We start from the raw sequence: 22698 nt of genomic DNA, 5'->3' as shown, positions 1-22698 counted from the left end.
ACTGGGTCTGGACTCCACCACCCACGGGGCAACCAGGCGAGACTGGTCAGGAGGATGGGCGAGGCCTGGGCATGCTGTCAGGGGACTCCCAATGGCAGAGCAGCACAGCAAAGGCGAGTAGGGTGAGTGAGGCCGAAAAAATGAGCTGAAGAACACACAGGGTAAGATGAGGGGGCTGCAGAGAGGCTAGGCCGTGCCCGAGGGAGACACGAGGTATTTTAAACGCTGCAGGGAGCCAACACCAAAATATTTAGTAGAGTCAAGAAACTTATTTTCCATCCTTCCAATTCAATTCCTTGGCTCACAATTAAACTCAATAGGAAAGGAAAAGGAGACAGCCAGTGTGTGGTCACAAGTAAGCTTACTTGGAGAGAAATTCAAAACAAACATCAGAATGAAAGGCTTCCATCATTTCCAAGGGAGCAAAGTTTGTGGATTTTTTTCCCATTATTATTTCTGCTTCATCGCTTTAATAGAAAATGTCATGCCTCAAATGTCCGAAAAATTTTACATGTTCAATTACTTACACTGAATTTTTCACTCAAGCAATCTGTGAATGCCAAAAATTAGCTTCACAACATATCAAGATTAAAAAGTATGCCAACACCGAATCCCTCAGTGGGCCTCCATCCTCGGACAGAGGGAAAAGAAGTGCAGGGCACGCCCATGACATTCCAGCAGTGAAACCAGGAGAGCAGGCGTGAGCCTAGGCCTGGAGCAAGAGGAGATCAGTCAAGCCCTGGACAGGGTGCAGGCCAAGGGCCCGGGCAGCCAGCATGTGGCCGTGTGCACGAGCCTCCATGGGCATCTGAAGATAAGTCCCGATGCAACCGAGGGGGCAGGGTGTGAACCCACAACACACCAGACTTGCTCAGTCACACAGGGACCGAGCTTCCCGGGAGAGGGGAATGGATGAGGCAGGAGATGGCTGGGCTTCTGTCCAGTGCTCACCAGTAATGGATGGACAGACGTGAAGGGGCTGGGACACAGCGGGAAGACTGAGTGAGGGCCCAGCACCAGTTGCAAATCCCCAAGGCTATAGTAGGCATCAAAAGATCACTTATTAGGGCCTCGCTGTTAGAGTAAAAAGGTAATCTTATGTATGACAATCACTAGAAAAAGCAGAAAGAAGTAATCCTTAAACAGAAGCTAAGCCCTAACACTGCACAAGGCCTCTGGCCCCAGCCTGGCTGACACAGTGGAAGTGAGAGCTGGAGCCACACACCTGGACTTCATCCACCCCTGCAAGCAAAACCTCCTTAAGACAAACCAGGTCTCCCTCGGGTCTTCTCTGAGCAGCATTACAATGAGCTGCACCAAATGGGCTTGCTCGAACTTGATATCAAAGCTTTACAATCAGCCAAGCATCACACATCAACGCTTCAAAGGCACGCATCTTTGACGTGGATCCAGTAATTCCACGGCTACGACTTTACCTGAGGAAGTACCCAGCATGTTCAAATACACATTCTCAGAGGGAAACTGCAAACTGAGGGACCACTGGGAGGCGTGGCTTTAGCCGATCCTCCCTGAATTCTAGTGATGCAGAGCCACGCTGATCCCCAGAGAAATAACAAAGATACACACACAGACACTGACGTGGACTCTTGTTCGCAGTCTGAGGTGTGCCCCGCACCATGAGCCCTTGGGTTGAAGTTTGTGTCCATCTGCTTCAGTGCTGGCCACAGAGCAAAGCCTGGAGAGCACACTCCCAGCTCCACGCCATGAGGTGGACAGAACACAAGTGACCTGTGTTTTCTTCGTTTCACTTTTCCACATTTCCTGAATTTCTGCCAACAGTATGGGACTTACAAACCAAAATAAACTCAGCCACTGGTGTGTGTGTGTGTGCAGGTGGTGTGTCTGAGTGACTTCCGAACGCCACTCCTCCCAGTCCCTCCTGGGGGCTCCCAGGCAGGAGGGCTCCCAAGGTGGGTTTCCACAGCTGACAAGGGCTTTCCTAGCAGAGAAATTCACAAATACAGCAAACTTCACGCATTTATCAACAAACTCACATTTCCAAAGTTGGTGCCCTTACCTTTTCCAGGACTAAGGTTCTGGTCTATGAAGACCTTTAGTTCCCCGTTGGCTTCAATTAGACCGGCCTGAGAAAACAACAACAGTCATAATAAATACAACAGCTAACAGAGCGACAAAGCTGGTCTTTAACACACCATCCTTGTCAGAGGGAGGTATAAATAACATCACAAAATACAGTGTATACATGACGTGTTGTGGAACTGTGCACCTGAAACCTGTATAATTTTGTTAACCAGCGTCACCACAATAAATTCAAAGAAAAGGGGGGGAAAAAGGCAAAATGGTCACCACTACGCAAAGAACTGCAGAAAGCCATGGAGGGAAACACCCAGGTCCGCGTGTGGCGGCCTTAGCCCATGAGTTACTTATCTGATCAGCATAAAAAGGTCATTTGAAGATTTTACTCTTTAAAGCTTAGCCCTTGAGACAGTAATGAAATAATGTTTTTATTTCTTAAATGGCACATGTATTTTAAGTGGTAATGTCTGAGGCTGGCAAAGGCGTGGACGTGAAAGTAGATTTAACTATCTTGAAAGCAACCTGGTGATTCAGCCTGAGAATAGAACAAGGGCCCTGGAGTTGGTCAGAGCCTCAAAACAAAACAAAACAAAAAAAATGAAAACTGCTTCTTTTCATGACCCGGTAGTCACTGAATGTATTTTTGAAGCAAACCTTAACAGCTGCATGGAGCTTTGGTTCTTTTGTTTTTCTATGAGGGAACGTTTATTAAAGCTGGGGACAGTGAAACAAGGGCGGGCTTAGTACAGAAGAAGCAACAGGGGAGCCTAGGCTGGGCTGCCTTAGCTCTCTGGGAAGTCAGAGAAAAGAGGGCCTTAGGGACAGGACCAGAGGATTAGGCTGGGATGAGCTGCTGCTGCCCATTGCTCCCGTTTGCAAGTCTTGTGGGGTCCCTTAGAGTTTAGGAGATGCATGCCGGTGGGGGAAGGAGAGGGGGAGAGGGAAGGGGATGGTGTGGTGGTCGTGCTCCCCAGAGGGAATGTGCTGGTTCAAATGTCTTTATGTCATACTAGAGGCCCAGTGCATGAAATTTGTGCACTGCTGGGGGGTGGAGGGCAGGGGAGTGTCCCTCAGCCCGGCCTGCGCCCTCTTGCAGTCTGGGACCCCTTGGGGGATGTCTGCCTACCGGCTTAGGCCCGATTCCCCCAGAGATCAGGCCTAAGCTGGCAGTCAGACATCCCTCTCGCAGTCCGGGGCTTTCGCAGTCTGGGACCCCTCGCTCCTTACCACCCACCTGCAGTGGAGGCAGGAGAGGCTTCCGCCACCACCGCTGCGCTTGCCAGCCATGAGCGTGAGCCCAGCTTCTGGCTGAGCGGCGCTCCCCCTGTGGGAGCCCACTGACCACCAGGGGGCAGCTCCTGTGTCAAGCATCTGCCTCCTGGTGGTCAGTGCATGTCACAGTGACTGGTCATTCTGCTGTTTGGTTGATTTGCATATTAGGGTTTTATTATATAGGATAGGATGACTGACTGCAAACTGTCAAAGACAAATGGTTATGACCAAAATAGTTTATTTAGGTTTCCTGATCTTAGATAAGCACAACACTTTAAAAGTCCTTTCTGGAAGGAGCAAGAACCTTGGGAATATATGAACTACAGTGGCATCTGGTCAGCCAGGTGGCAAGTTGCTACAACAAAGCAGAATTGTTTTCAACAACTGAGCAGTTAAAGATATCATAGCGAGAAATACCAGAACAGGACAGGTCCACATATGACTAGCTTCCACATACGACTAATCTAAACCAGTTTCGATACGGATTCATCCTACTCTTAAATGCCGAGAGATACAGCACAACAGATTTTCCCAAATAACACCTAAAACCAAGCCTCTCCCCACCCCCTCACCCTCGCCACCAATAGACACCTTCTAATATGCTCTCTATGAAGGTGACAGAAATTATTTGGGGACTTGAAGGTGCACAGCTCCTCCGGACTGCTCTCCTTGAGAACAACAACGCCTGGTGCAGGGGAGACCTTGTAGCACTAACATCACTGGGCAAAGCCCCGCCTCAGCCCTTTAAGAACACTATACTAGAACCACTATGACATTGTGGAATCCAGGAGAAAAGCTGGTCTCTCGCAAACCCACACAAACTAATTCAGGTCCAGCGTCATCACCCAAAACCTACCCAGAATCACAGCTTCCGCCTTCGTAATGGTGCTTCTCTGAAACACCGCCCCCTTCATGGCGTATAAGCCCCAAAGGACAATTGAAAAACCTAACGAAGACCTCACTGGTGAAGTGTGACAAGAATCAACTAAGTATAATAGGAAATTACTGTCATCTTTCCTGAAAAAAATACCTCCCTATTGATTGGATTCATGTGTGGTCAACTTTAAGACACCCACTGAGTCCTGATACCTGGCCTGTCATCTGCAGAGAGGACCGCCCACTCCCCACATCTGCTCTGCTTCATTCCCAGGACACCCTCCCACCGGCTCCCCTGCCTGGGTGATTCTGAAGTCCCAGCCTCCACTGCCACTACCTGCAGACCGGGGACAGCAGCACCGGCCACACCTCCCTCACAGCTTCTACAAGAATCACAGCGTGACATGCAAACCTTTAAAAATCCACACACGGGTGACCAATCATGCTGGTCTGCCCAGGACCAAGGAAGTTCTGAGGGCTCCTGAGGTGCTGGTCTGCCGGTACTCAAAGCAGGAAAGGCCCAGGCCAGCTGCAAAGTTGTTACTGTGGACAGAAAGCCTTCAGAAACCTGCCCACCGACGACAGTGCTGGTGTAAACAAGACTTACGAGGTCCTGCGGCAAACCCGCCTTGGCCTCAGAGTCGCCACTCTCCTTGGTACGGAGCCCGCACGCCTGGACCGCACCCTGACCTGCTCAGTGTCTCCTCTCAGCACCCCAGGACTGCAGGGCGTGAGGCGTGTGGGCAGTGAACGAGGCCTGACCTGTCTCATCTCCACTCTTTCTTCAGACAGGAGGACAGTCCAAGGCCATGCAACATGCCGCGCCATTGGGAACACAATTATCAGCATGCGGATGTACTGAAATGAATCCCATTACAGCCCTCCTTGGGATTTTGCAAAGTGAAGTCACTCCGACAGGTTTACGGTTAGTACACAACTTCAGTCACACAACCACAGATACTGAATTAACAAAAATATTAGTTACCCATTGGATTTCTTCCTTACACCTGTAGCCCAGAGCTACGACCTGCAGGTACTTGATTATAAGCATCAAAACACAGGTTGTTTTTTGTTTTTTTAAAGGCATTACTGAAATTGCAATTAATTTTAAGATAAGTGCATTAGAATTATTTTCCTACAAAATGCTTATACTTAAGATGCCGCCCTGGCCAGTGTTGTTAAGTGTTAGAGCATCGGTCCATGCAACAAAGGGTCACAGGTTCAATTCCTGGTCAAAGGCATATGCCTGGGTTGCAGGTTCAATCCCCGGCCCCAGTTAGGGCGAATGTGAGAGGCAACCAATAGATGTGTCTCTCTCAAACTGCTAACTATATTAACATCCAAGCCAATAGCAAAGGTACTCATTTCCCATAACTATAGTTTTTTTAAGTTTCTATAATTAGCCTATTATGCTCATATTTAATGAAAATAAAAGTTGATTATTCTTATATTAGCTAATATTAATAGTAGCAATAACAAAGATTTAAAAAAATAGTGGCAATAAGAGTAAAACATATTACCAAAACATAATGCTGCTAGAAAAAACTGAACCAATTAAAAATGAAAACTAAAAAATTGAATACGATTATTTTACTTAATTTAGAACCTTACTTGCGCATACCATGTTCCAGGCTTTAGAAATGCAAACCAGTTTAACCTGTGACAGCCCCAAGAAGGGTGCTATGACCACACCACTTCACAAGTGGCCCAGCAGAGGACAGACCTAACCCACAGGCCAGCTCCCCACCACCACACTCTGATCCCCTCACTGGTCTCCTTCTTCCTGTCCTTCCTCTTTCTAAAACACACTCAACCATGACTGCCTCTCATCGCCCTAGGATAACGTACAAAGTCTTCGGCAAGACAGAGACCCCGAGACCAGAGACCACCTGCCCGCCCACACCCCGTTAGAAGGCCACCAGAAAGATAAAGCCTCGCTCCCGGACAGCAGGGCACAGCTCAGGGCGAGGGGGTAAAGAAAGGTGGTCTGAGCTGGTTGTTTACGTGGAAAGTGAGAAGGGTAGGGACAGTCAGCTGCCGGTGAGAGACCAGCAGGGCTGGACATTACCCAAGAGAACCAAAGTCCCCTCTTGGCACCCTCAGTTCTCACCGCCTTCCTCCAGGTGCAGTCCCCATGCTTCCTGCTACTTCCTGACTCTGTGCACTTTCTAAGTTACTATCCAGGTTACTAGTTATTCTTGCCACTAGACTATAAGACCTATAAGAGCAGGATGTTTGTATGGAAAGAAAACCACTGCAGCAAGGACCCCAAAGCCCAGACTGAGGAGGTCGAGCAGCCCAGAGGAGAGGTCGGCCCTTGAAGGGCCTCAGTCAGCATTTGGGCCTTAGGGCAGTGGTTCCCAACCTCCTTTTGGCCATGCCCCACCTAAGCATCTCTAAAATCCTGATGCCCCCTGTGACATATAATTATTCTTATTCAAACTCCTATTCATGTGGAGGAAGCCTAAAAGGCCATTAACTTGGTCTCACAAGCTTCCAAAGAACATGGCATCCATGAAAGAGAAATAAAAGAAGAAAAGGACAGCTGAAGTACTGAGGAAGCAATCACTAAGAAATTGTTATAAAAATAATAATATGAAGGGATATGAAAAAACAGCAAATAAAGTTTCAAAACATATAATAGAGAACTAAAATGCATAAATGTCACTATATATTTATATATTGTATATGAGGCCCCTAGAATCATAAGAAATGCAAAAAATTCACTGTTAATAACTTTCTCCAATTGCCCCCCTTAAAAATCAAATAGTCCCCCTGTGGGGCTGTGCCCCACATTGGGAACCACTACCTTAGGGTCATCTGGTGGCTTAATCTACAAAGGCGAGGTTAGATCTCAAAGACCAAGACTTCTGGCTTACTGGCGTGTGTGTGTGTGTGTGTGTGTGTGTGTGTATGTGTGTGTGTGAACGTGCGTGTGCGTGTGCGTGTGCATAAGCATGTGTGTCTGTCTCTTGTCTCTCCCTCTCCCTGCCTCACTCAGTCCCTCTGATAATGTGAACTTGCCCCATGGAGGGACCAACGTGCCCAGAAACAGGGTGACCCCCAGCCAAGAACCTTCAAGGGACGGAATCCTACCAACAACCAGGCAAGTGAGTGGATGCAGTCACCACCCCCCCAACACCTCAGGGTACAACACCTTAGCGTGTTGAGCTGGGGGGCCAGTGCAGCTACAGCCAGACTCCTGACCCACAGAAACCGCGGGTAACAATGTCGAAGCTCCAGGTTGCTACATGTTGGGTAACTGTTACAGAACCGACAAAGGAGAGTGGTAAGATGCTGGAGACCACACAGCTATCTCTCCTGAACTGTTCATGTGCTGGCCTGTTTCCGGTGTCAGCCACCTGCTGTGGGTTTGTCTTTGCTACGGAAAGAACATCATAGTGAAATTACAAAATAATGAGATATGAAGCACTATGCAAGAAAAAAAAAGCTGAGAGCCCAGCTGGTGTGGCTCAGTGGTTGAGCATCGACCCATGGACAAGAGGTTGCCGGCTCCATTCTAGGTCAGGGCACAAGCACGGGTTTGCCAGCTCAGTACCCAGTAGGGGGTGTGCAGGAGGCAGCCAATCGATGTTTCTCTCATTGATATTTCTATCTCTCTATCTCACACCTTTCCTCTCTCTCTAAAAATCAATGAAAACATCTTTTAAAAATCTGAGTTAGAGCTATGGTTCATCACATAAAAAAGTAGATTCCAAGTGAATAAAAGAATAAAGTGGAGCCGAAACCGGTTTGGCTCGGTGGATGGAGCGTCGGCCTGCGGACTGAGGGGTCCCGGGTTCGATTCCGGTCAAGGGCATGTACCTGGGTTGTGGGCACATCCCCAGTGGGAGATGTGCAGGAGGCAGCTGATCGATGTTTCTCTCTCATCGATGTTTCTGACTCTCTATCCCTCTCCCTTCCTCTCTGTAAAAAATCAATAAAATATATTTTTTTAAAAAAAAGATCTAAGGATGAGGAGGGAGATGAGGATGGAGGCAGAAAGCCATGGACCAGAGCTCAGGACCCCACGGAGCATCCATGGAAAAGTAACCAGGATGACAGCAAGAGACAACGGAGCAGAGCCCATGACCACAGAGCTGGCCCTGAGGCACAGGCCTGCGGAATCAGCTGGGGAGCAGAAAAGCAACAGTGTGGAGAAAACAATGACCAGGCAAGTGCCAATCCTTCCCCCACAAGAAACCGTGTCCTCAGGAGAAAATCTCAGGTCCATCAGTAAAGGGAAGAGGAAGAGGTAGGAGTTAAATTGACCAACGCCAGCAGACTCAGAGGAAAGGAAGAGGAACAGGTGTGGCAGACTGAGGGGGGGGCGGTGGGGGCGCGCGGGGAGGAGGGAGGCGGGAGGAAGGGATTTGCTTTTGGTGCCAAGAACAGGGGGTTGAGACTGCCAGGGTTTCTGAAATTCAAGTGAGACCCTGAGTTCTCTGCCAGGGGCCATGACACATTACAATCGTTCTTCTTCTCCATGATAAGCAAAATTGGGATTCAAAGGGGCAGCCTAGGTTAAATTCCGTTGTTGCTTTTTCTTTAGTTGGATTCGGAGCTCTCCAGTCTCTTCCGGCTCTGAAGTGCTAAGATTCTTCAGTTCCTCTGCAGTAGGGCCTCCTTCGGCCTCCTGCCTCCGCCACCACAGCCCACCTCTTCAGAGCGAAGTATAAATTAGCATTTCCATCCCACTCCTGCCCACCAAGCTGGACCTGAAGGTCAGTCAAATGCTGAATCACTTAACTATTATCCTCCACCCCACTCCAAATTGCACAGCGCAGGAACTGCCGCCTGCTCACGCCGAGGTGTGCGGTTCTGTTTCTCGCTGAATCCAGTATCTCACTCCCCAATTACAATCCTTCCTAGAAAGAAGCAGACTGAGCCACAGCATCTGCTCTTCTAATCCATAACCTGCCTCCTTCGGTCATCATCTCAACTCTTGCTTTTCGGCCAGAAAAATATTAAACCTATTCTAGAACAGGCACAAAAGTAAAACTGCCTGGAAGAAAACATTACATGGTTCCAAAACCATTTTTAACTATTTGCTTATGTCCCACTTTCTGGCATTGGTGGCAGATTTGCACTGGGTTAGCTCTGGAAAGCACGGACTGCGTTCTCTCACCTGCTGCATGGTGGACACTGTTCACCAGGACCTGATGGGGACACCTAACAGAGACTAGGATCTGATTTGTCAGGAAGCTGCTCCCTATTATTTCTTGTTCTTTATGACAAAGTCTGAACCAGCGAGCGGCTGCACTGAGCGCTTCTCTTAAACGAAGCCTGTGCTGTGTTTAACTGCCCCATGTCCGCCCTCCTCCTAGCCTCAGCCCCTAAAGGGGAAGCCATGGGTGTCAGAGGTGCTGCCCATCCAACCCTATTCCCCAGGGTGAGTCCCTGCTGCCCACCGCCCACAGGACTCCTCTAAATTCTAGCCACGGCAAGCTGCAGGTGGGATGGGCAGAAGTCTGCCTACAGAAAGACTGCAGTAGAGGCAGGGAACAGGGCCAAAACAGGCCGCGTGGTCCCGAACACTCAGTGGTGAGCCAGCGTCCTCTTCATGGCCTGTGGTCCCCCACACCTCGTCTCTGGCAGCCTATGACTCACTGAACCCCACCTCTGACAGCCTGCCTACTTCACTCCTGAGTTCAAGTCCTCACAAGGAGCCGACCCCCTCGATCACACTCGGAGTGAGGTCTACTCCCAGAGCTCTGATCAGACCAACTACTCAGGCCAAGAAGCATGTGTCAGAGGCCCAGGCCTGTGATGAACTCCAAATTTCTCCAAAGCCTCACGTTTTATTCTTCAGAACCCATCTAAGAGTTGCCGGGGCCAGGCCGAGCACGTGATGCATCTGGTCCTTTAATCTTTGCTTCCCTGAGAGAAGAGTATGCCTGTTACCTCATTTTATAGACGAGTCGCCAAGCCCTGGAGAAGATTCTGCCTGAGGTCACAGCACCGGAAGCGGCAGGGCTGGGACTCAGAAGCAGGCAGCGTCGGTCCACTCGAAACCACTGCCTTGGTCCTCACGCAGAAATCGTTTCCAGAACACCCACGGCCCTGCGGCTCTACATGCACTCGGCACCGAGGCCTGGGGTTTCTCCTGAGAGTAACACCACAGGAGGTAGAAACATCTTCTGCTCCTCTAATATATTGATTTTATTAGCTAATTTTAAAAGTAACAATACACTAATCTGACTTCTCCACTGGAAAATTTATTGCAGCATACTTTTTTCCCTTTTACAACAAACCTAACTCTCTTTTTAACAAAAACAAAGTCATCCAAGGCCGGGAGTTTGCACAAGGACCAGTGCTCCTCCACAACCCCCATGGAAGGCCCCAGAAGCCTGCAGGGTCCAGGGTCTGAAGGCTGCGCGGGGTCCGGGTGGGTAGATGGCAGGGGACGAACAACTGTGACAAGAACAGTACACCGCCACCATGGGCCCTTTCCCTTCCCGGGGGAGGCAGGGTTTCTAGGACCATGGTCCACACCTGCCCAGACCTCACTCCGACAAAGGCCTGTGAGGTGGGGCGGTCAGGGCCACTATCGTGGCACGAGAGGTCAGGCCTACAGTCATCACAGAAACCCACCGCCACACTACCCAGCTCCTATCCTCTCCATCCCCAAAGTCAGACTTGGTCGTGCAGCTCCCATAGGAGCCACTCTACAGTTTGTTAGGAAAAAGAAGGGGTTACATCCGTGGGGGGAAGGCGTCTCTACAGTCCCCACTTCCGGCCTGGAAATGCTCTGCAACACCGAAGTCTACAGACAGGATTTCTCCAGAGTTACAAAACCCCATGAGATTGTTCAATGTTGTGACTTCCCTCCTACCCAAGCTGTGTGGGTGTGGGTGGGTGTGTGTGTGTGTGTGTGTGTGTGTGTGTGTGTGTTTTGGGGGAGGGGGGAGGGGCACCTCAAGGCAGGAGAATGAAACACCCAACTATTCCATAGCCATCTTAACTCATAGGCTACCTATTTGGATACCATTAAGCAAACCACTATCTTTTATGCTGCACAGCATTTCAAACAAGGTATCTAAATTTAAAAAACAGATTTTTCAAAGGAACTGCTAAAGTTATAATAACTTCAAAAAATAAATAACGTCTTTATCTGGATTAATCTAAAAGTTCACCAGGTCAAAGGTAAGTGTGGCTTTTTAACTGACCCCCCCAAACTCAGCTATGAGACAAAGTTAGAGGTTGCACTCTCACATACATATCTCCCTCCTCATCCCACTTCCCTTCTCTGCAAAACAGGATTTAGGATCTATCAATATAGGTGGCATGAGACATTTTCACTCAAACCCTGATTTTTCTGAAAAGCAAATGAACCAACAGAAAAATAAGACCCATAGTAGGTACTCCAAGTCATTAATACTTTTAAACAAAGGAAGTAAGATATTATGCAACAGCTAAAAAGAGCTGATGGGCTATACTTAGGCTGCACTGTAATCATTTACCCAAGAAGCTACAAGAATACACACTACTACTGTGAACTGGAGCCTCAGAGTTTTGATCATTACACTGAATAATGATGAACAAATATATACTAATCACTCAAGTGAAGAAAAACATTAAAATTACCAAAATACTATCTGTATTTAATGTTAAAATCCAAGGCTTATATTGAGGTGATTTTATACTTATGATTCTCGCTGAATGACAAAAGCCAACAATTGTTAACATTTTGCTGTGAAATGAAAAACAAAACTTTAATATCCTTAATATATAAAGAGTGGATGCAAATAAACATGAAATAAACACCTGAATAAAGAAAATGAGCAGAGGGTATGTTCATCCATTCACAGTGAAACACTGTTTTAAAAGGAAAATATTCAACTTCTAAATAAAAAAATGCAAGCTAAAACAAAATGCCATTTAGTATTTCACCTACCCAATGAAGCAAGCCTGTGGGTTTGTAAATTATCACCTTATCGAATTCAATGTTGAAAAGAGAATGTTAAAATGGGCTCTCACCTACAATCTGATGGAAGTAAAAACTGGTACAATAATTTTGGAAAGTAATCTGGTAATCTCTCAAAGATACAGTGCATATACGTGCTGCATCACACACGTCCTCACACACCCACATCCATCCATGCACATTCATGCCTATCCAGGCACGGCCATAAACATCCACACAGAATTACACTTCCAAGAATTTATCCTAAGGTATCATCATGGATCTGGGCAAATCTGAGATTTAACTGGAAACCACTGGCATCCCCAACATTGGGAACTGAGGAATTAAGGTACATCAGGATGGAGTAAGGGTTGTGAAATTACTTGATATTCTCCACTCTCTTATAAGATGCTGATTTCTTTCAGGACTCTCAGGTAACCCACACATCTGTGCTCCAGAAAGTTCAGCAGCGTGCTATCCAACACTCAGATGTGCTCATTTCTAAAAATCTCTTTATGCCCCTCGTATGTTATTAAAAGCCTGGGGCAAGCAAGTAAGTGTTGGCAAGAATGTGGAGAAAAGGGAACCCTTGTGCATTGTTGGCGGGAATGCAGATTGGTACAGCCACTGTGGAAAGCAGTGTGAAGTTACCACAAAAAATTAAAAATGGAGCCCGGCCGGTGTTGCGCAGTGGTTGAGCGGTGACCTATGAACCAGAAGGCCACGGTTCGATTCCAAGTCAGGGCATGTGCCCGGATTACAGCCTCAATCCCCAGTAGGGGGCATGTAGCAGGCAGCGATCAATGATTCTCATCATTGATGTTTCTCTCTCTCCCTCTCCCTTCCTCTCTGAAACCAATAAAAATATTTCTTTTTAATTAAAAATGGAGCTGCCTATGCCCCAGCAATTCCACTTCTGGGAAGATATCCAAAGAAACCCAAAACACTAATTCGAAAGAATATATGCACCCTAAGTTCACTGCAGCGTTATTTACAATAGCCAAGATTTGGAAGCAGCCCAAGTGTCCATCAGTAGTGAGAGGATAAAACAGCTGTGGTCCATTTACACAATGGAATACTTACTACTCAGCAATAAAAAAGGAAATCTTACCCTTTGCGATGTTCTATAAGGGGACACCAGAGTGCACAATTCATGGATGGATCTGGAGAACATTATGCTAAGTGACAGAGAAAGCTAACATCATATGATTTCACGCATATGTGTAAACTAATGAATAAAATGATCTAACAAGCAAAATAGAGCAGACTCATAGAGAGCAGGCTAGGATGACAGCTCTCAGGCAGAGGGGGGCAGGGGGTGGGGCTGGGTGGGGGGATGCTGCAAAAAAGAAAAAAAGAGAAAAAACTCATGGACACAGACAACAGTATGGTGATTGCTGAAGGGATGGGGGTAGGGGGAGGTGGAGGAGGATAAAGGGGGAATAAATGGTGATGGGCAGAGACTTGACTTGGAGTGGTGAACTCAATACAGTATACAGATGATGTGTTGTGGAACTGTGCACCTGAAACCTGTATAATTTTGTTAACCAGCATAACCCCAATAAATCAAGGAAAAAGGGGGGGAAAAAGTCTGGGGAAAATGGCAACCAATCTAGAAGGTTGCATCAGTGTCTTTAAATGTCTTTTATGTTCTCCATCCATTTTACAGAAATCAGAACTGGATATTATGAGTACGGTTTATGTAGGAGACTCAGCAACAGTGGACCCATCACCTAGAAAGGACTTTCACTCTATAGGCAAAGGAGTGGGGAGGGAGTGAATACACGTTTGAATTTAAAACGACGTGTAAGGTATGCATCATTTTTTAAATATATATTTTTATTGATTTCAGAGAGGAAGGGAGAGGGAGAGAGATAGAAACATCAATGATGAGAGAGAGAATCATTGATTGGCTGCCTCCTGCACGCCCCCTACTGGGGATCGAGCCCGCAACCCTGGCATGTGCCCTTGACCAGAATCGAACCTGGGACCCTTCAGTCCGAGCAGGCTGACGCTCTATCCACTGAGCCAAACCAGCTAGGGCGGTATGCATCATTTTTATCATTTCCCATTTTAACTCACTTTTTCAAGAACTAACCATCTATAATTTCCCGACGTGTCAAATAAACGTATAGCTGCCAAAAATAACGTGGTTAAAAAAAAGTGACTGACTTGGGGAAATACTGACAATACATTTAAGAGAAAAGGGCCCTGACCAATTTGGCTCAGTGGATAGAGCGTCGGCCTGTGGACTAAAGGGTCCCAGGTTCGATTCCGGTCAAGGGCATGTACCTTGGTTTCGGGCACATCCCCAGTAGGGGGTGTGCAGGAGGCAGCTGATCGATGCTTCTCTCTCATCAATGTTTCTAACTCTCTAGCCCTCTCCCTTCCTCTCTGTAAAAAAATAAATAAAATATGTTTTTTTTTAAAAAAAGAGAAAAGGAAGATTAAATAGAACATACAGTACATTTACATCTTTATGAAACATGCCTTTATTAAATATGACTAAATAAAAATCCAACAGGAACATACTATAAAATACCAACAATTCATCTCAGATACTGGCTATTTTTTTCTTCTCTCTAAGTTTTGTACAATTAACATTACTTTTGTAACAGAAGAAATATTACTTGAACTTTTTCAGTACCTCAAACTCTCTACTCATGGAAATTCTGCTAAATGTACATTCCAATGATTGTGACAGAAAAGCTGGTTGGTGTGACAGGACTGTCATTGATTAAAAACAAAACTCACGGCTCATGCTGAGCTGCCACACACAACAACCTGGGAACGACGAGTTCCTCTGCAGAATGAACCATGAAGCAGGCCAGCACACCTGTCACCTGTCACCTGGGCAGGGGTGGCACAGGACAGAGCTGAGCTGGGGGGGCGGTGGAGACATCGAGCTCTGGAAACTGCCTGGTTTTCCGACTTTCAGGCAATGACCTCTGGGCTCTTGCCTAGCGGAGATAGTCACTGTCTCCTGTTCTTAGACCTTTGGGGATGTGATGTTATGTAAGGGACACCAGGGTGCACAGTTCAAGCATGTGTGTTAAGAGATGCTGCATTTTAGAACCTGAGGATGCAAAGTAGCTGCATTCATCCCATCAAACAAGCATTCCCTTTAAAACTGGATCGTGCAAAAACTGATGTTGATCAACAGGGTCCTAAGCTCAAACAACAGACCCTGACAAGAAGAGGTGAACACAACTCTTCATTCTAGAGGTTCCAAATCACCTGTGGCAGATCTGAACGGCACCCGTAAGCTGCAACAACTGAAAAGCTAGTCAGCTTCCAATACAAGTCCTCACGCAGAGTCGGGTCTGCAGGAGTCGCAGGCAGTCAGCAGGGATTTACTGACGGCCGACTCCTTTCCAGGCCAGGTGCCACGCAGACACAGCAGCCATACTATTTGTGGCTGATACCCTAATGGTAATCATTTGAGTTAGGAGGTGCCTGAGGGTCAGCCAAGGCCAACACCCCACATCCCAGATGACGTACATCCCAGAGGTCCTGTGCCCTCAGCAAGGATCCACAGGGTTATGAGAGGTGCAGGCCATATGCCACCTCTGACCCATTCCTGGTCGCTCTTCCCTAGAAATCCAGTCCCTCCTAAACAGTATGAAAATGCAGGCAAGAGAAGCCAGGTGTCAATGACAAATGAGAATTTCCTCATTGTTCTAACTGAAAAATATTAATTTATTAAATACCAAGAGAGAAGACCTCTTTGAAAAGGCGATGATGTGAGGAAAACATCATCTAGAAGTTACACAGCAAGTGAGGCTATGCATCAATACCACAGACGAATTTCCTAATTGTTTCACAACCAACTCTGAAGATAATTTTTTTTTTACACAGCAGAAGGACAAAGTTAAAAAAAAAAAAAGCTGATTATACGAGGGAAAAAGATATCCCTTTTATCTTTTGAGTTTTATACCAGGTGTTTGTATAATACCTCTTTTAAAGCAAGATGTTTCAGGGCAACACTTTTAATTAAGCTCTATCTTTCTGCTGTTTAATACCATCTCAGAGTTCTCCATTTTCATTCCACGTAGAGAAAAATTAACTCTAAAACATGAAAACCCTGTTGCAAAAACAAGCACACCATCATGGATTTCTTCTCTATTTAAACCTGAGTGACTCGGGCTAAACGTACCACCCTCTTAATCTCCAACGTGAAGCTGTTTCTTTATGAGGGCAGGCGAAAGAAAAGGCGGTACTAAATGACTGAATTAGTGTCCATTCCCAGAACTCACTGTATCAAAGACTGGCGGAAACAGCAGGTTATTGCCATGCCAGGTTTATTTCTTCAGCCCTGAATTTCATCACCGAGGTCTAGGTCTGCAAAACGATACTCAGGACATGTATTTTTAGATTAGCTCATTAGTCTCCTATTGGTATTAAACCAGGCCTCATTATAGCATCCCTCTAAAGCTTACATAGGATGCCTTTTTCGTTGGTCTCCAGCTCTCAATAATACAATTTAGGGATTTTTTTTTTTTTCTGAAACACAAGAGGACTCACAGAGCAGCTTTCAAACTGAGGCCCATCACTCTAGCTGGTTTGGCTCAGTGGATAAGGAGTCAGCCTATGGACTGAAGGGTCCCGGGTTTGATTTGATTCCGGTCAAGGACACATGCCCGGGTTTTGGGCTACATCCCCAGTAGGGGGCATGCAAGAGGCAGCCAATCAATAAGTCTCATCATTGATGTTTCTATCTCTCTCTACCTCTCCCTTCTTCTCTGGAATCAATAAAAATATATTAAAAACAAAAACAAAAAAAAACTGAGGCCCATGGACTGTGAATAAAAACCTACATGGCCACCCTCCCGGCCAGGAGCTGTCCCAGTACTGCCCCCACCTTAAGATCATGCTGGCATCTGCGGTGTCTTCCTCCCTCAGGAGGGCCTCTGGCCAAGAGCTCAGGGCTGGTGGCCTGGGGTCTGGGTCAGGACTCACTGGGCACACCAGGCTGTCCCTCTGCTCTCACACCTGCAATTCCTGGGGTGGGCCCAGGAATACCCACCACAGTCTGAACCTGCCACTCAACATCTCCTGGCAAAAGCACCCTGATAATTTAAAAAATCAACTATCTAGCTCTCTGCTCTTTACAAACCTTCGTGATACTGGACAAGGATGCGAATGCGATCTTTCCAGTGGGGATGGCGGTGACACTGTTCCTTCTCCTCCTCCTTCCCGGGGCCATGAGGAACTTCTGAAACTGGAAGCTGGGAACACAGGCTCTGCCTGTGACCTTGAGAAAGAACTTGAACCACGCTCTGGGCCACACTCCCTCACCCACTGACTCTTCTAGCTCCAGTTCTAAAAGAACTACGGCCGCTACGCAGGTCCTTTATCTTATAACTACAGTTTTCCAAATAGTAATAGCATCAAACTGCTCATGGGGATCTACAGATGGGAAAAAGATGGTGGGGAAGGGGAGCAGCCCAGGCAAGGACACACACAGGTGCCCACACATGAGCAGTCATGTCAGATGCCATCCACTTTCTACTTCACACAATTACAACCTTTAATACGAAGATCTAACTGTTATGACGTTTATATTTCCTTTAAAGTTTACTGTTGCCTTAGAAGCTTTCCTCAGTGCTGAAAATGTAATTGCACTCTCAACAAGGCAAACCTTCCCAATCATGACCTGTGCTCATGGGAACTGTGGTTGGCACAAAACAAAACTCACAGACACCTAATTTTATAAATCAATAAACAATAAACTACATTTTTCACCTATGAGGGTGACAAGACCCCATGATGGAGAGAACAGTCCCATGGCTGCGGGAACACAGGTCCACACAGTTCCAGGCAGTGACTGAAATGCATGCTGCCATGTCCTTTGACCTGCCATGATTCTCTCTACAGGAACTGAGAAAAAGATTCCAAGATGCACATCTAAGGATGGCCCCTGGGCTTCAGGTGTGAGAACAAGGGACAGCCTGCATGCGGCCAGTGAGTCCCAAAACACACATACACACAGGGCCACGGGGCAATGATGGAAGACCCCAGAGAAGTTTAATGACCAATCAGTATTCTTTTCCAGGCTGCACTAGCCCCCACCAGGATGTTGGCAAATACAAGAAGTGGCCCTCGGGCATCTCAGGCCTGGGGAAGGGACCACTGTCACTGTGTAGGCCAGTCCCCTCAGCAAGGACATTCTTGCCCAAATACCAATAGCAGCCAATATTTCTCTTACATTAAATTTCTGGACCTAACCCCCAAAATTGTTGCTAGTGGTCAATTTTGAGCGACCACGCTTGGGGTCGCTGTAACTTCCACAAAGTTTGTCCACGCTGCTGCACCTTCCCTTCTCTGCTTCCTCCTCCTCCACACCGCGTATGAATAGTGAATTTGAACTTTACCATCGGAATTCTTCACCTCAAGCACATGATAACTTAATTCAAATAAGCGAAAGTTGAAGGCAAGAGTGAAGGCTCTGATGGCCTGTGGCCTGCTCTCATCTTTGCTTCTCAGGCCAGGCTGGCTGGCTTCACCGAGACTGGCAGGAGTGGGCGTCTCGGGTCCTCGAGCAGCCTGGGCTTCTTCCACCCTCACGCCACACCTCCCCAGCACCATCTCCCTCCTCTGTCTGACCAGAGTAAAACCAGAGAAGCAGGAGGACAGGCAGGGCTCACCGTGAGGACGCCTAGCGGCAGCCCACTCATCCCTGCCATTTTAAACACACATCCTAGCACACCTCCCGCTGAAGAGGCACACTCTTGAAATGAAATGTTAGCTCCTAATCACCAAGGAATCAGACTCATTTCCCGATATTTCTGGGAAATGTGGGGTTTTTCTAAACAAAGGAATTGCAGTGTTTTGTCTAAATATCTTTTTTAAAAATACACAAGTATTTAATCTGTGTTCTTGAAACAGAAGACATAAGGTTTACAATTGGTGCCAGAGTACAATATGGGAGCCCCACTTCCATGCTCTTCCCTGATCCCCACACACCACTTTAGCTCTCTTCCTCATCCTCTGATTTCAGTGAAGACGGCACTGCTCTCCTGAGAGGCCCCCAACACCTGGCCCCGCCACTCGGCTGTATCCCACCAACTGCAAGCTTGGTGAGAAGCTCACTGCCGGACACAGGCACTCAACAATGGCAACAACGGATGCGTGAACCGAGGAGCGCAGGTGACCATGACTTCGGGTGTCTCCACCTCTAGCCCACACACCAAGAACTGAGGCAGATGAAATACCCACAGGAACCAGTGGGCCAGGCTCGTGTACAAGTCTAATCTGAGGTGCATCTACAACAGGACAGGAGAAAAGCTCCAAGTCTTTCCAAAAGACCAGTTGGCATCGGGCCCCTTAGACCAAAGACACTGTTCAGCAGGTTAACCTGCAACAGTCGTCCGTGCCCAGACAACCCCCCACGGGCCTAGTGTAGTGCAGCTCACCTGTCAGGACAGTCATGCTGCCCCCTGACCTGCTGCCCCTCTGCAGGCCCTGCCAGCCCAGCCCTTCACGTCCAGTCAATGGGCTCACTCCTGCCCAGCCATTTCCCTGGCTACATCCCTAAGACCTGCTGGTCGCCCTGGACCTCCACTGGACATAGGAAGCTGCCACACCGTTTTTCCTCACCCTCCTCACCAAAATCTGACAGGCTGACCCCTCAAGTCTCCTAAGTTTGTCCTCCTCTGTGACCCCCAAAACCTAACTCCAGCCCCCTTCCAGTCTCCCTGAGCCCCAACAGCCTCCCATGGAGCCCCCAGAGCTCTGCAAACCTGGGGTCATAGCCCACCCCCTTCAACCCAAAAGGCTCGGCTCCCACCTGGGATTTTGATCTTACACCTAAGAAAAACTGAAACACCACTGCTTAATTAAATTAACTACTTCTCCTTTCCCCTGCAGCACGGCTGCCAAAGTCATCTTTCCAAACTCAAATGCCACTCGCCTACTTAAAAAAAATAAGGTTAACTAGAGAAAAGGCCAAAGGAAAGTAAATGCCCTTACTTGACCACAGTCTCCATTTCCAGCTTGGTCCAGCAGCCCGGGTGGAACCTGGCTGCAGCCACTCCTGACATCACCCAGCTCTCAGGACAGGGAAGGCCACTTCCCCTCTGTTTCTCCCCTCGCTGTTTCTCAGCCTGAACTACATACCCCATTATCATCAGAGCGCCCAGGACCAAACATCAGCTCCAGGGGAACCACCCCACAACCCAGCCATTAGGCAGCCCTCAGCTGTCCCGCACTTCCCAGGGCTGCTTCTCCAAAAGAGAGTGAACGTCAGAAAAGGCTGTTGATGAGCCTTTCTCCCTGCACCCAGATGGCAGGGGCCGTGACTGTCTCTTTACACCCTCCAGAGGCCAACAAGGCGTCAAGGAGAGTCTCCCCTCTCCTCTAGTCGTTAATAAAAAAGAACAGGTAAACTGGGTTCCCTGAAGCACACAACCCCAGAATTGCACGCGCTCTTACAGAGGCACTGGGGTCCAGCGGCACCCTCTGAAAGATGCCACATTAACTTGCTCCTGGGCACATACGAACCTCTCTTGCCTCTCTGGGGAATACATGGGCAAATGCAATTAGAGATGATAAAAATCAAGCTAACGTGATATACGGATTACGACTTCAACTTAAAACACAGTGCCCAGGATGCAACTGTGTGTTCATACCAGGTACACACTCTCCACCAAATCAAACCCAGCGCTGGAAGACAGGAGCCCAGCGTGAGAGCACGCCCAACGTCGGTGAGAGCATGGGGCGCTCTCGGGCAGACTTCTCAGAGACTATTAAAACCTCCGAAACGACGAAAAGGCATAATGCCTATTATTGGTTCCACAGATCTGGACACATTTTGACTTCCTCTAGCTGTGTTTCAGGTAGATGTAGTGCACCTGAGCTGCAGTTCCACCTCTGTGCAATAAATCAGTAAACAAACAAACAGCCTCTTCTCACTAATGTTTACAGGACCATGCATTCTAAGAAACACTGAAGGACAGAACTGGGGTTTCAGTGACTTTAACTGACTATATTACAAAGTGTAGTAAGAACTACGGAACCAATAAAACGGACTATGTTTTTAGACCTAAAGCCAATTTCTTGGAACAAGTTAAAAAAAAAAAAATCATTGAATATATTCTATTGTTTCATGACAAATACAAAGCAAATTTTTTACATTTCATTAATCACCAAATTCCATTTTTCTGAGGAAAAAATGTGGCCAAAACTGGGTGGGTTTTAAACAGCAGGAGTACTTTGTTGATCAAAGCTGAATTAACTTCCTGCACTCTCCACAAAGCAGGTACACAGGGGCATTCTGCACACAACCAGTCCCCCCTGGTCCCCGCCCTCCATCTCACTGAATTCAGGGTGGCCTTCAACAAAGATATTCAAATTTCTAAGTTAATACAGTCTGAAGAGATGAAGGAAAAGTCAGATGATATCATTTTAGCCTCATGCACCATCTGTCATTGGTGCCAAGGCTGCAAAACCCAGGTGTAGAAGCAAATCACACACATCTCTGCAAAAGCTATGAGAGTTATTTCATCTCTTTCACTTTTATCCCGTATTATTTGCTTTAAAAGTCTGGTACTAAACAGCACTGCAGTTTGTGTTGTCATTCTAAAATAAAGTGGGAAAACTACAAAGAATGGAGGCAAATATCTGTCTGTAAAACCAAGCAAATATACTTACATCTTTTGCCATGTTATCAGATCCGTGAAATCAATGCTATAAATGTTCACCCTCCAGAGAAGAAAAATGATTTTTCTGAAGGAAGGAAAAACAGAAATGAGTAAGAATGAGAAAAGAAGTTAATAAAATATCAACGTTTTCCCCAGTACCAGCACCAACCATCCTGACTGCCTCTGCAGGTAGCAGGCACTTTCCTTTCTAAACCCACACTCCATCCTCAAAGCGCAGCTGGAAAAAAAAAAACCCACACCTGGGATTTTTGAAAGTCATCTAAATGAACGAAAATGCATCCAACACCAGGATGCCCAGTCCCGCTCCCTGCAGACCCCCGTCCACCCCGAAGCCCACACAAAGACTCCGGCACGGCACCCGGTCGGGCCTGGGACCCAGCCTGCGCACCCAGGGCGCAGCTGGGGACCCCTTGCCAACGCCTGAAAGCAGCCCCTCTGTCCCTGCGCAAAAGCGCACCCCAAGGAGCGCCCGGGTCCCGCTGGCTCGATCCCCTCGCCCACTCGGCCGGCCGGTAACTCTGACAGGTGGGCTTCCGGGGTCCGGCCTCCGGCCTGTCACTAGGCCGCGGCCGCCTCGCCGCGAGCGCCTCCCGCGCGCCGGAACCGGCAGTCGGGCAGGCCAAGTCGGGGTCAGCGCCGCCCCCACGCACCCCGGACCCCCAGACCCCGTGCGCCCGGGCCAACCCCAATCCCCCCCGGGTGCAGGCGCCGGCGCTGCTGCTCCGCCGGAAGGCCACCTGCAGGCCCTGCCCGGGACCCGGGACCCCGACCCCACAGCCGGGTCACCTGGGAACCCCCGACGGCGGCGCCCAGGACTGGGGGCAGGAGGCGGAGAACCCGGAGAGGCGCGCACACGCGGCGGGGAAGGGGGACGGGGACTTGTGGGCGCCTCGCGTGTCCGCGCCCTTTCCGGGAACCCGGCCT

General features: G+C 48.0%; 1 protein-coding gene across 1 annotated transcript in view; it reads right to left on the bottom strand.

Annotated features, from left to right (window-relative positions):
- TFDP1 (transcription factor Dp-1) overlaps positions 1 to 21838 on the bottom strand; it is a 48605-nt gene extending 26767 nt beyond the window's left edge. The window contains exons 1-2 of the mRNA XM_006102041.3: positions 21764 to 21838; positions 2039 to 2105 (exon numbers count right to left, since the gene is read on the bottom strand). Of these exons, the coding sequence (XP_006102103.1) occupies positions 2039 to 2105; positions 21764 to 21775 (79 nt within the window). The 5' untranslated portion in view covers positions 21776 to 21838. The remainder of the gene's footprint in view (positions 1 to 2038; positions 2106 to 21763) is intronic.
- Positions 21839 to 22698: the final 860 nt, after the last annotated feature.

This window comes from Myotis lucifugus, unplaced genomic scaffold, assembly GCF_000147115.1.
Source record: "Myotis lucifugus unplaced genomic scaffold, Myoluc2.0 scaffold_395, whole genome shotgun sequence".
Lineage (NCBI taxonomy): Eukaryota > Metazoa > Chordata > Mammalia > Chiroptera > Vespertilionidae > Myotis > Myotis lucifugus.
Note: the sequence above shows the minus strand (reverse complement) of the source record. Positions and strands in the feature narration are given on the sequence as shown.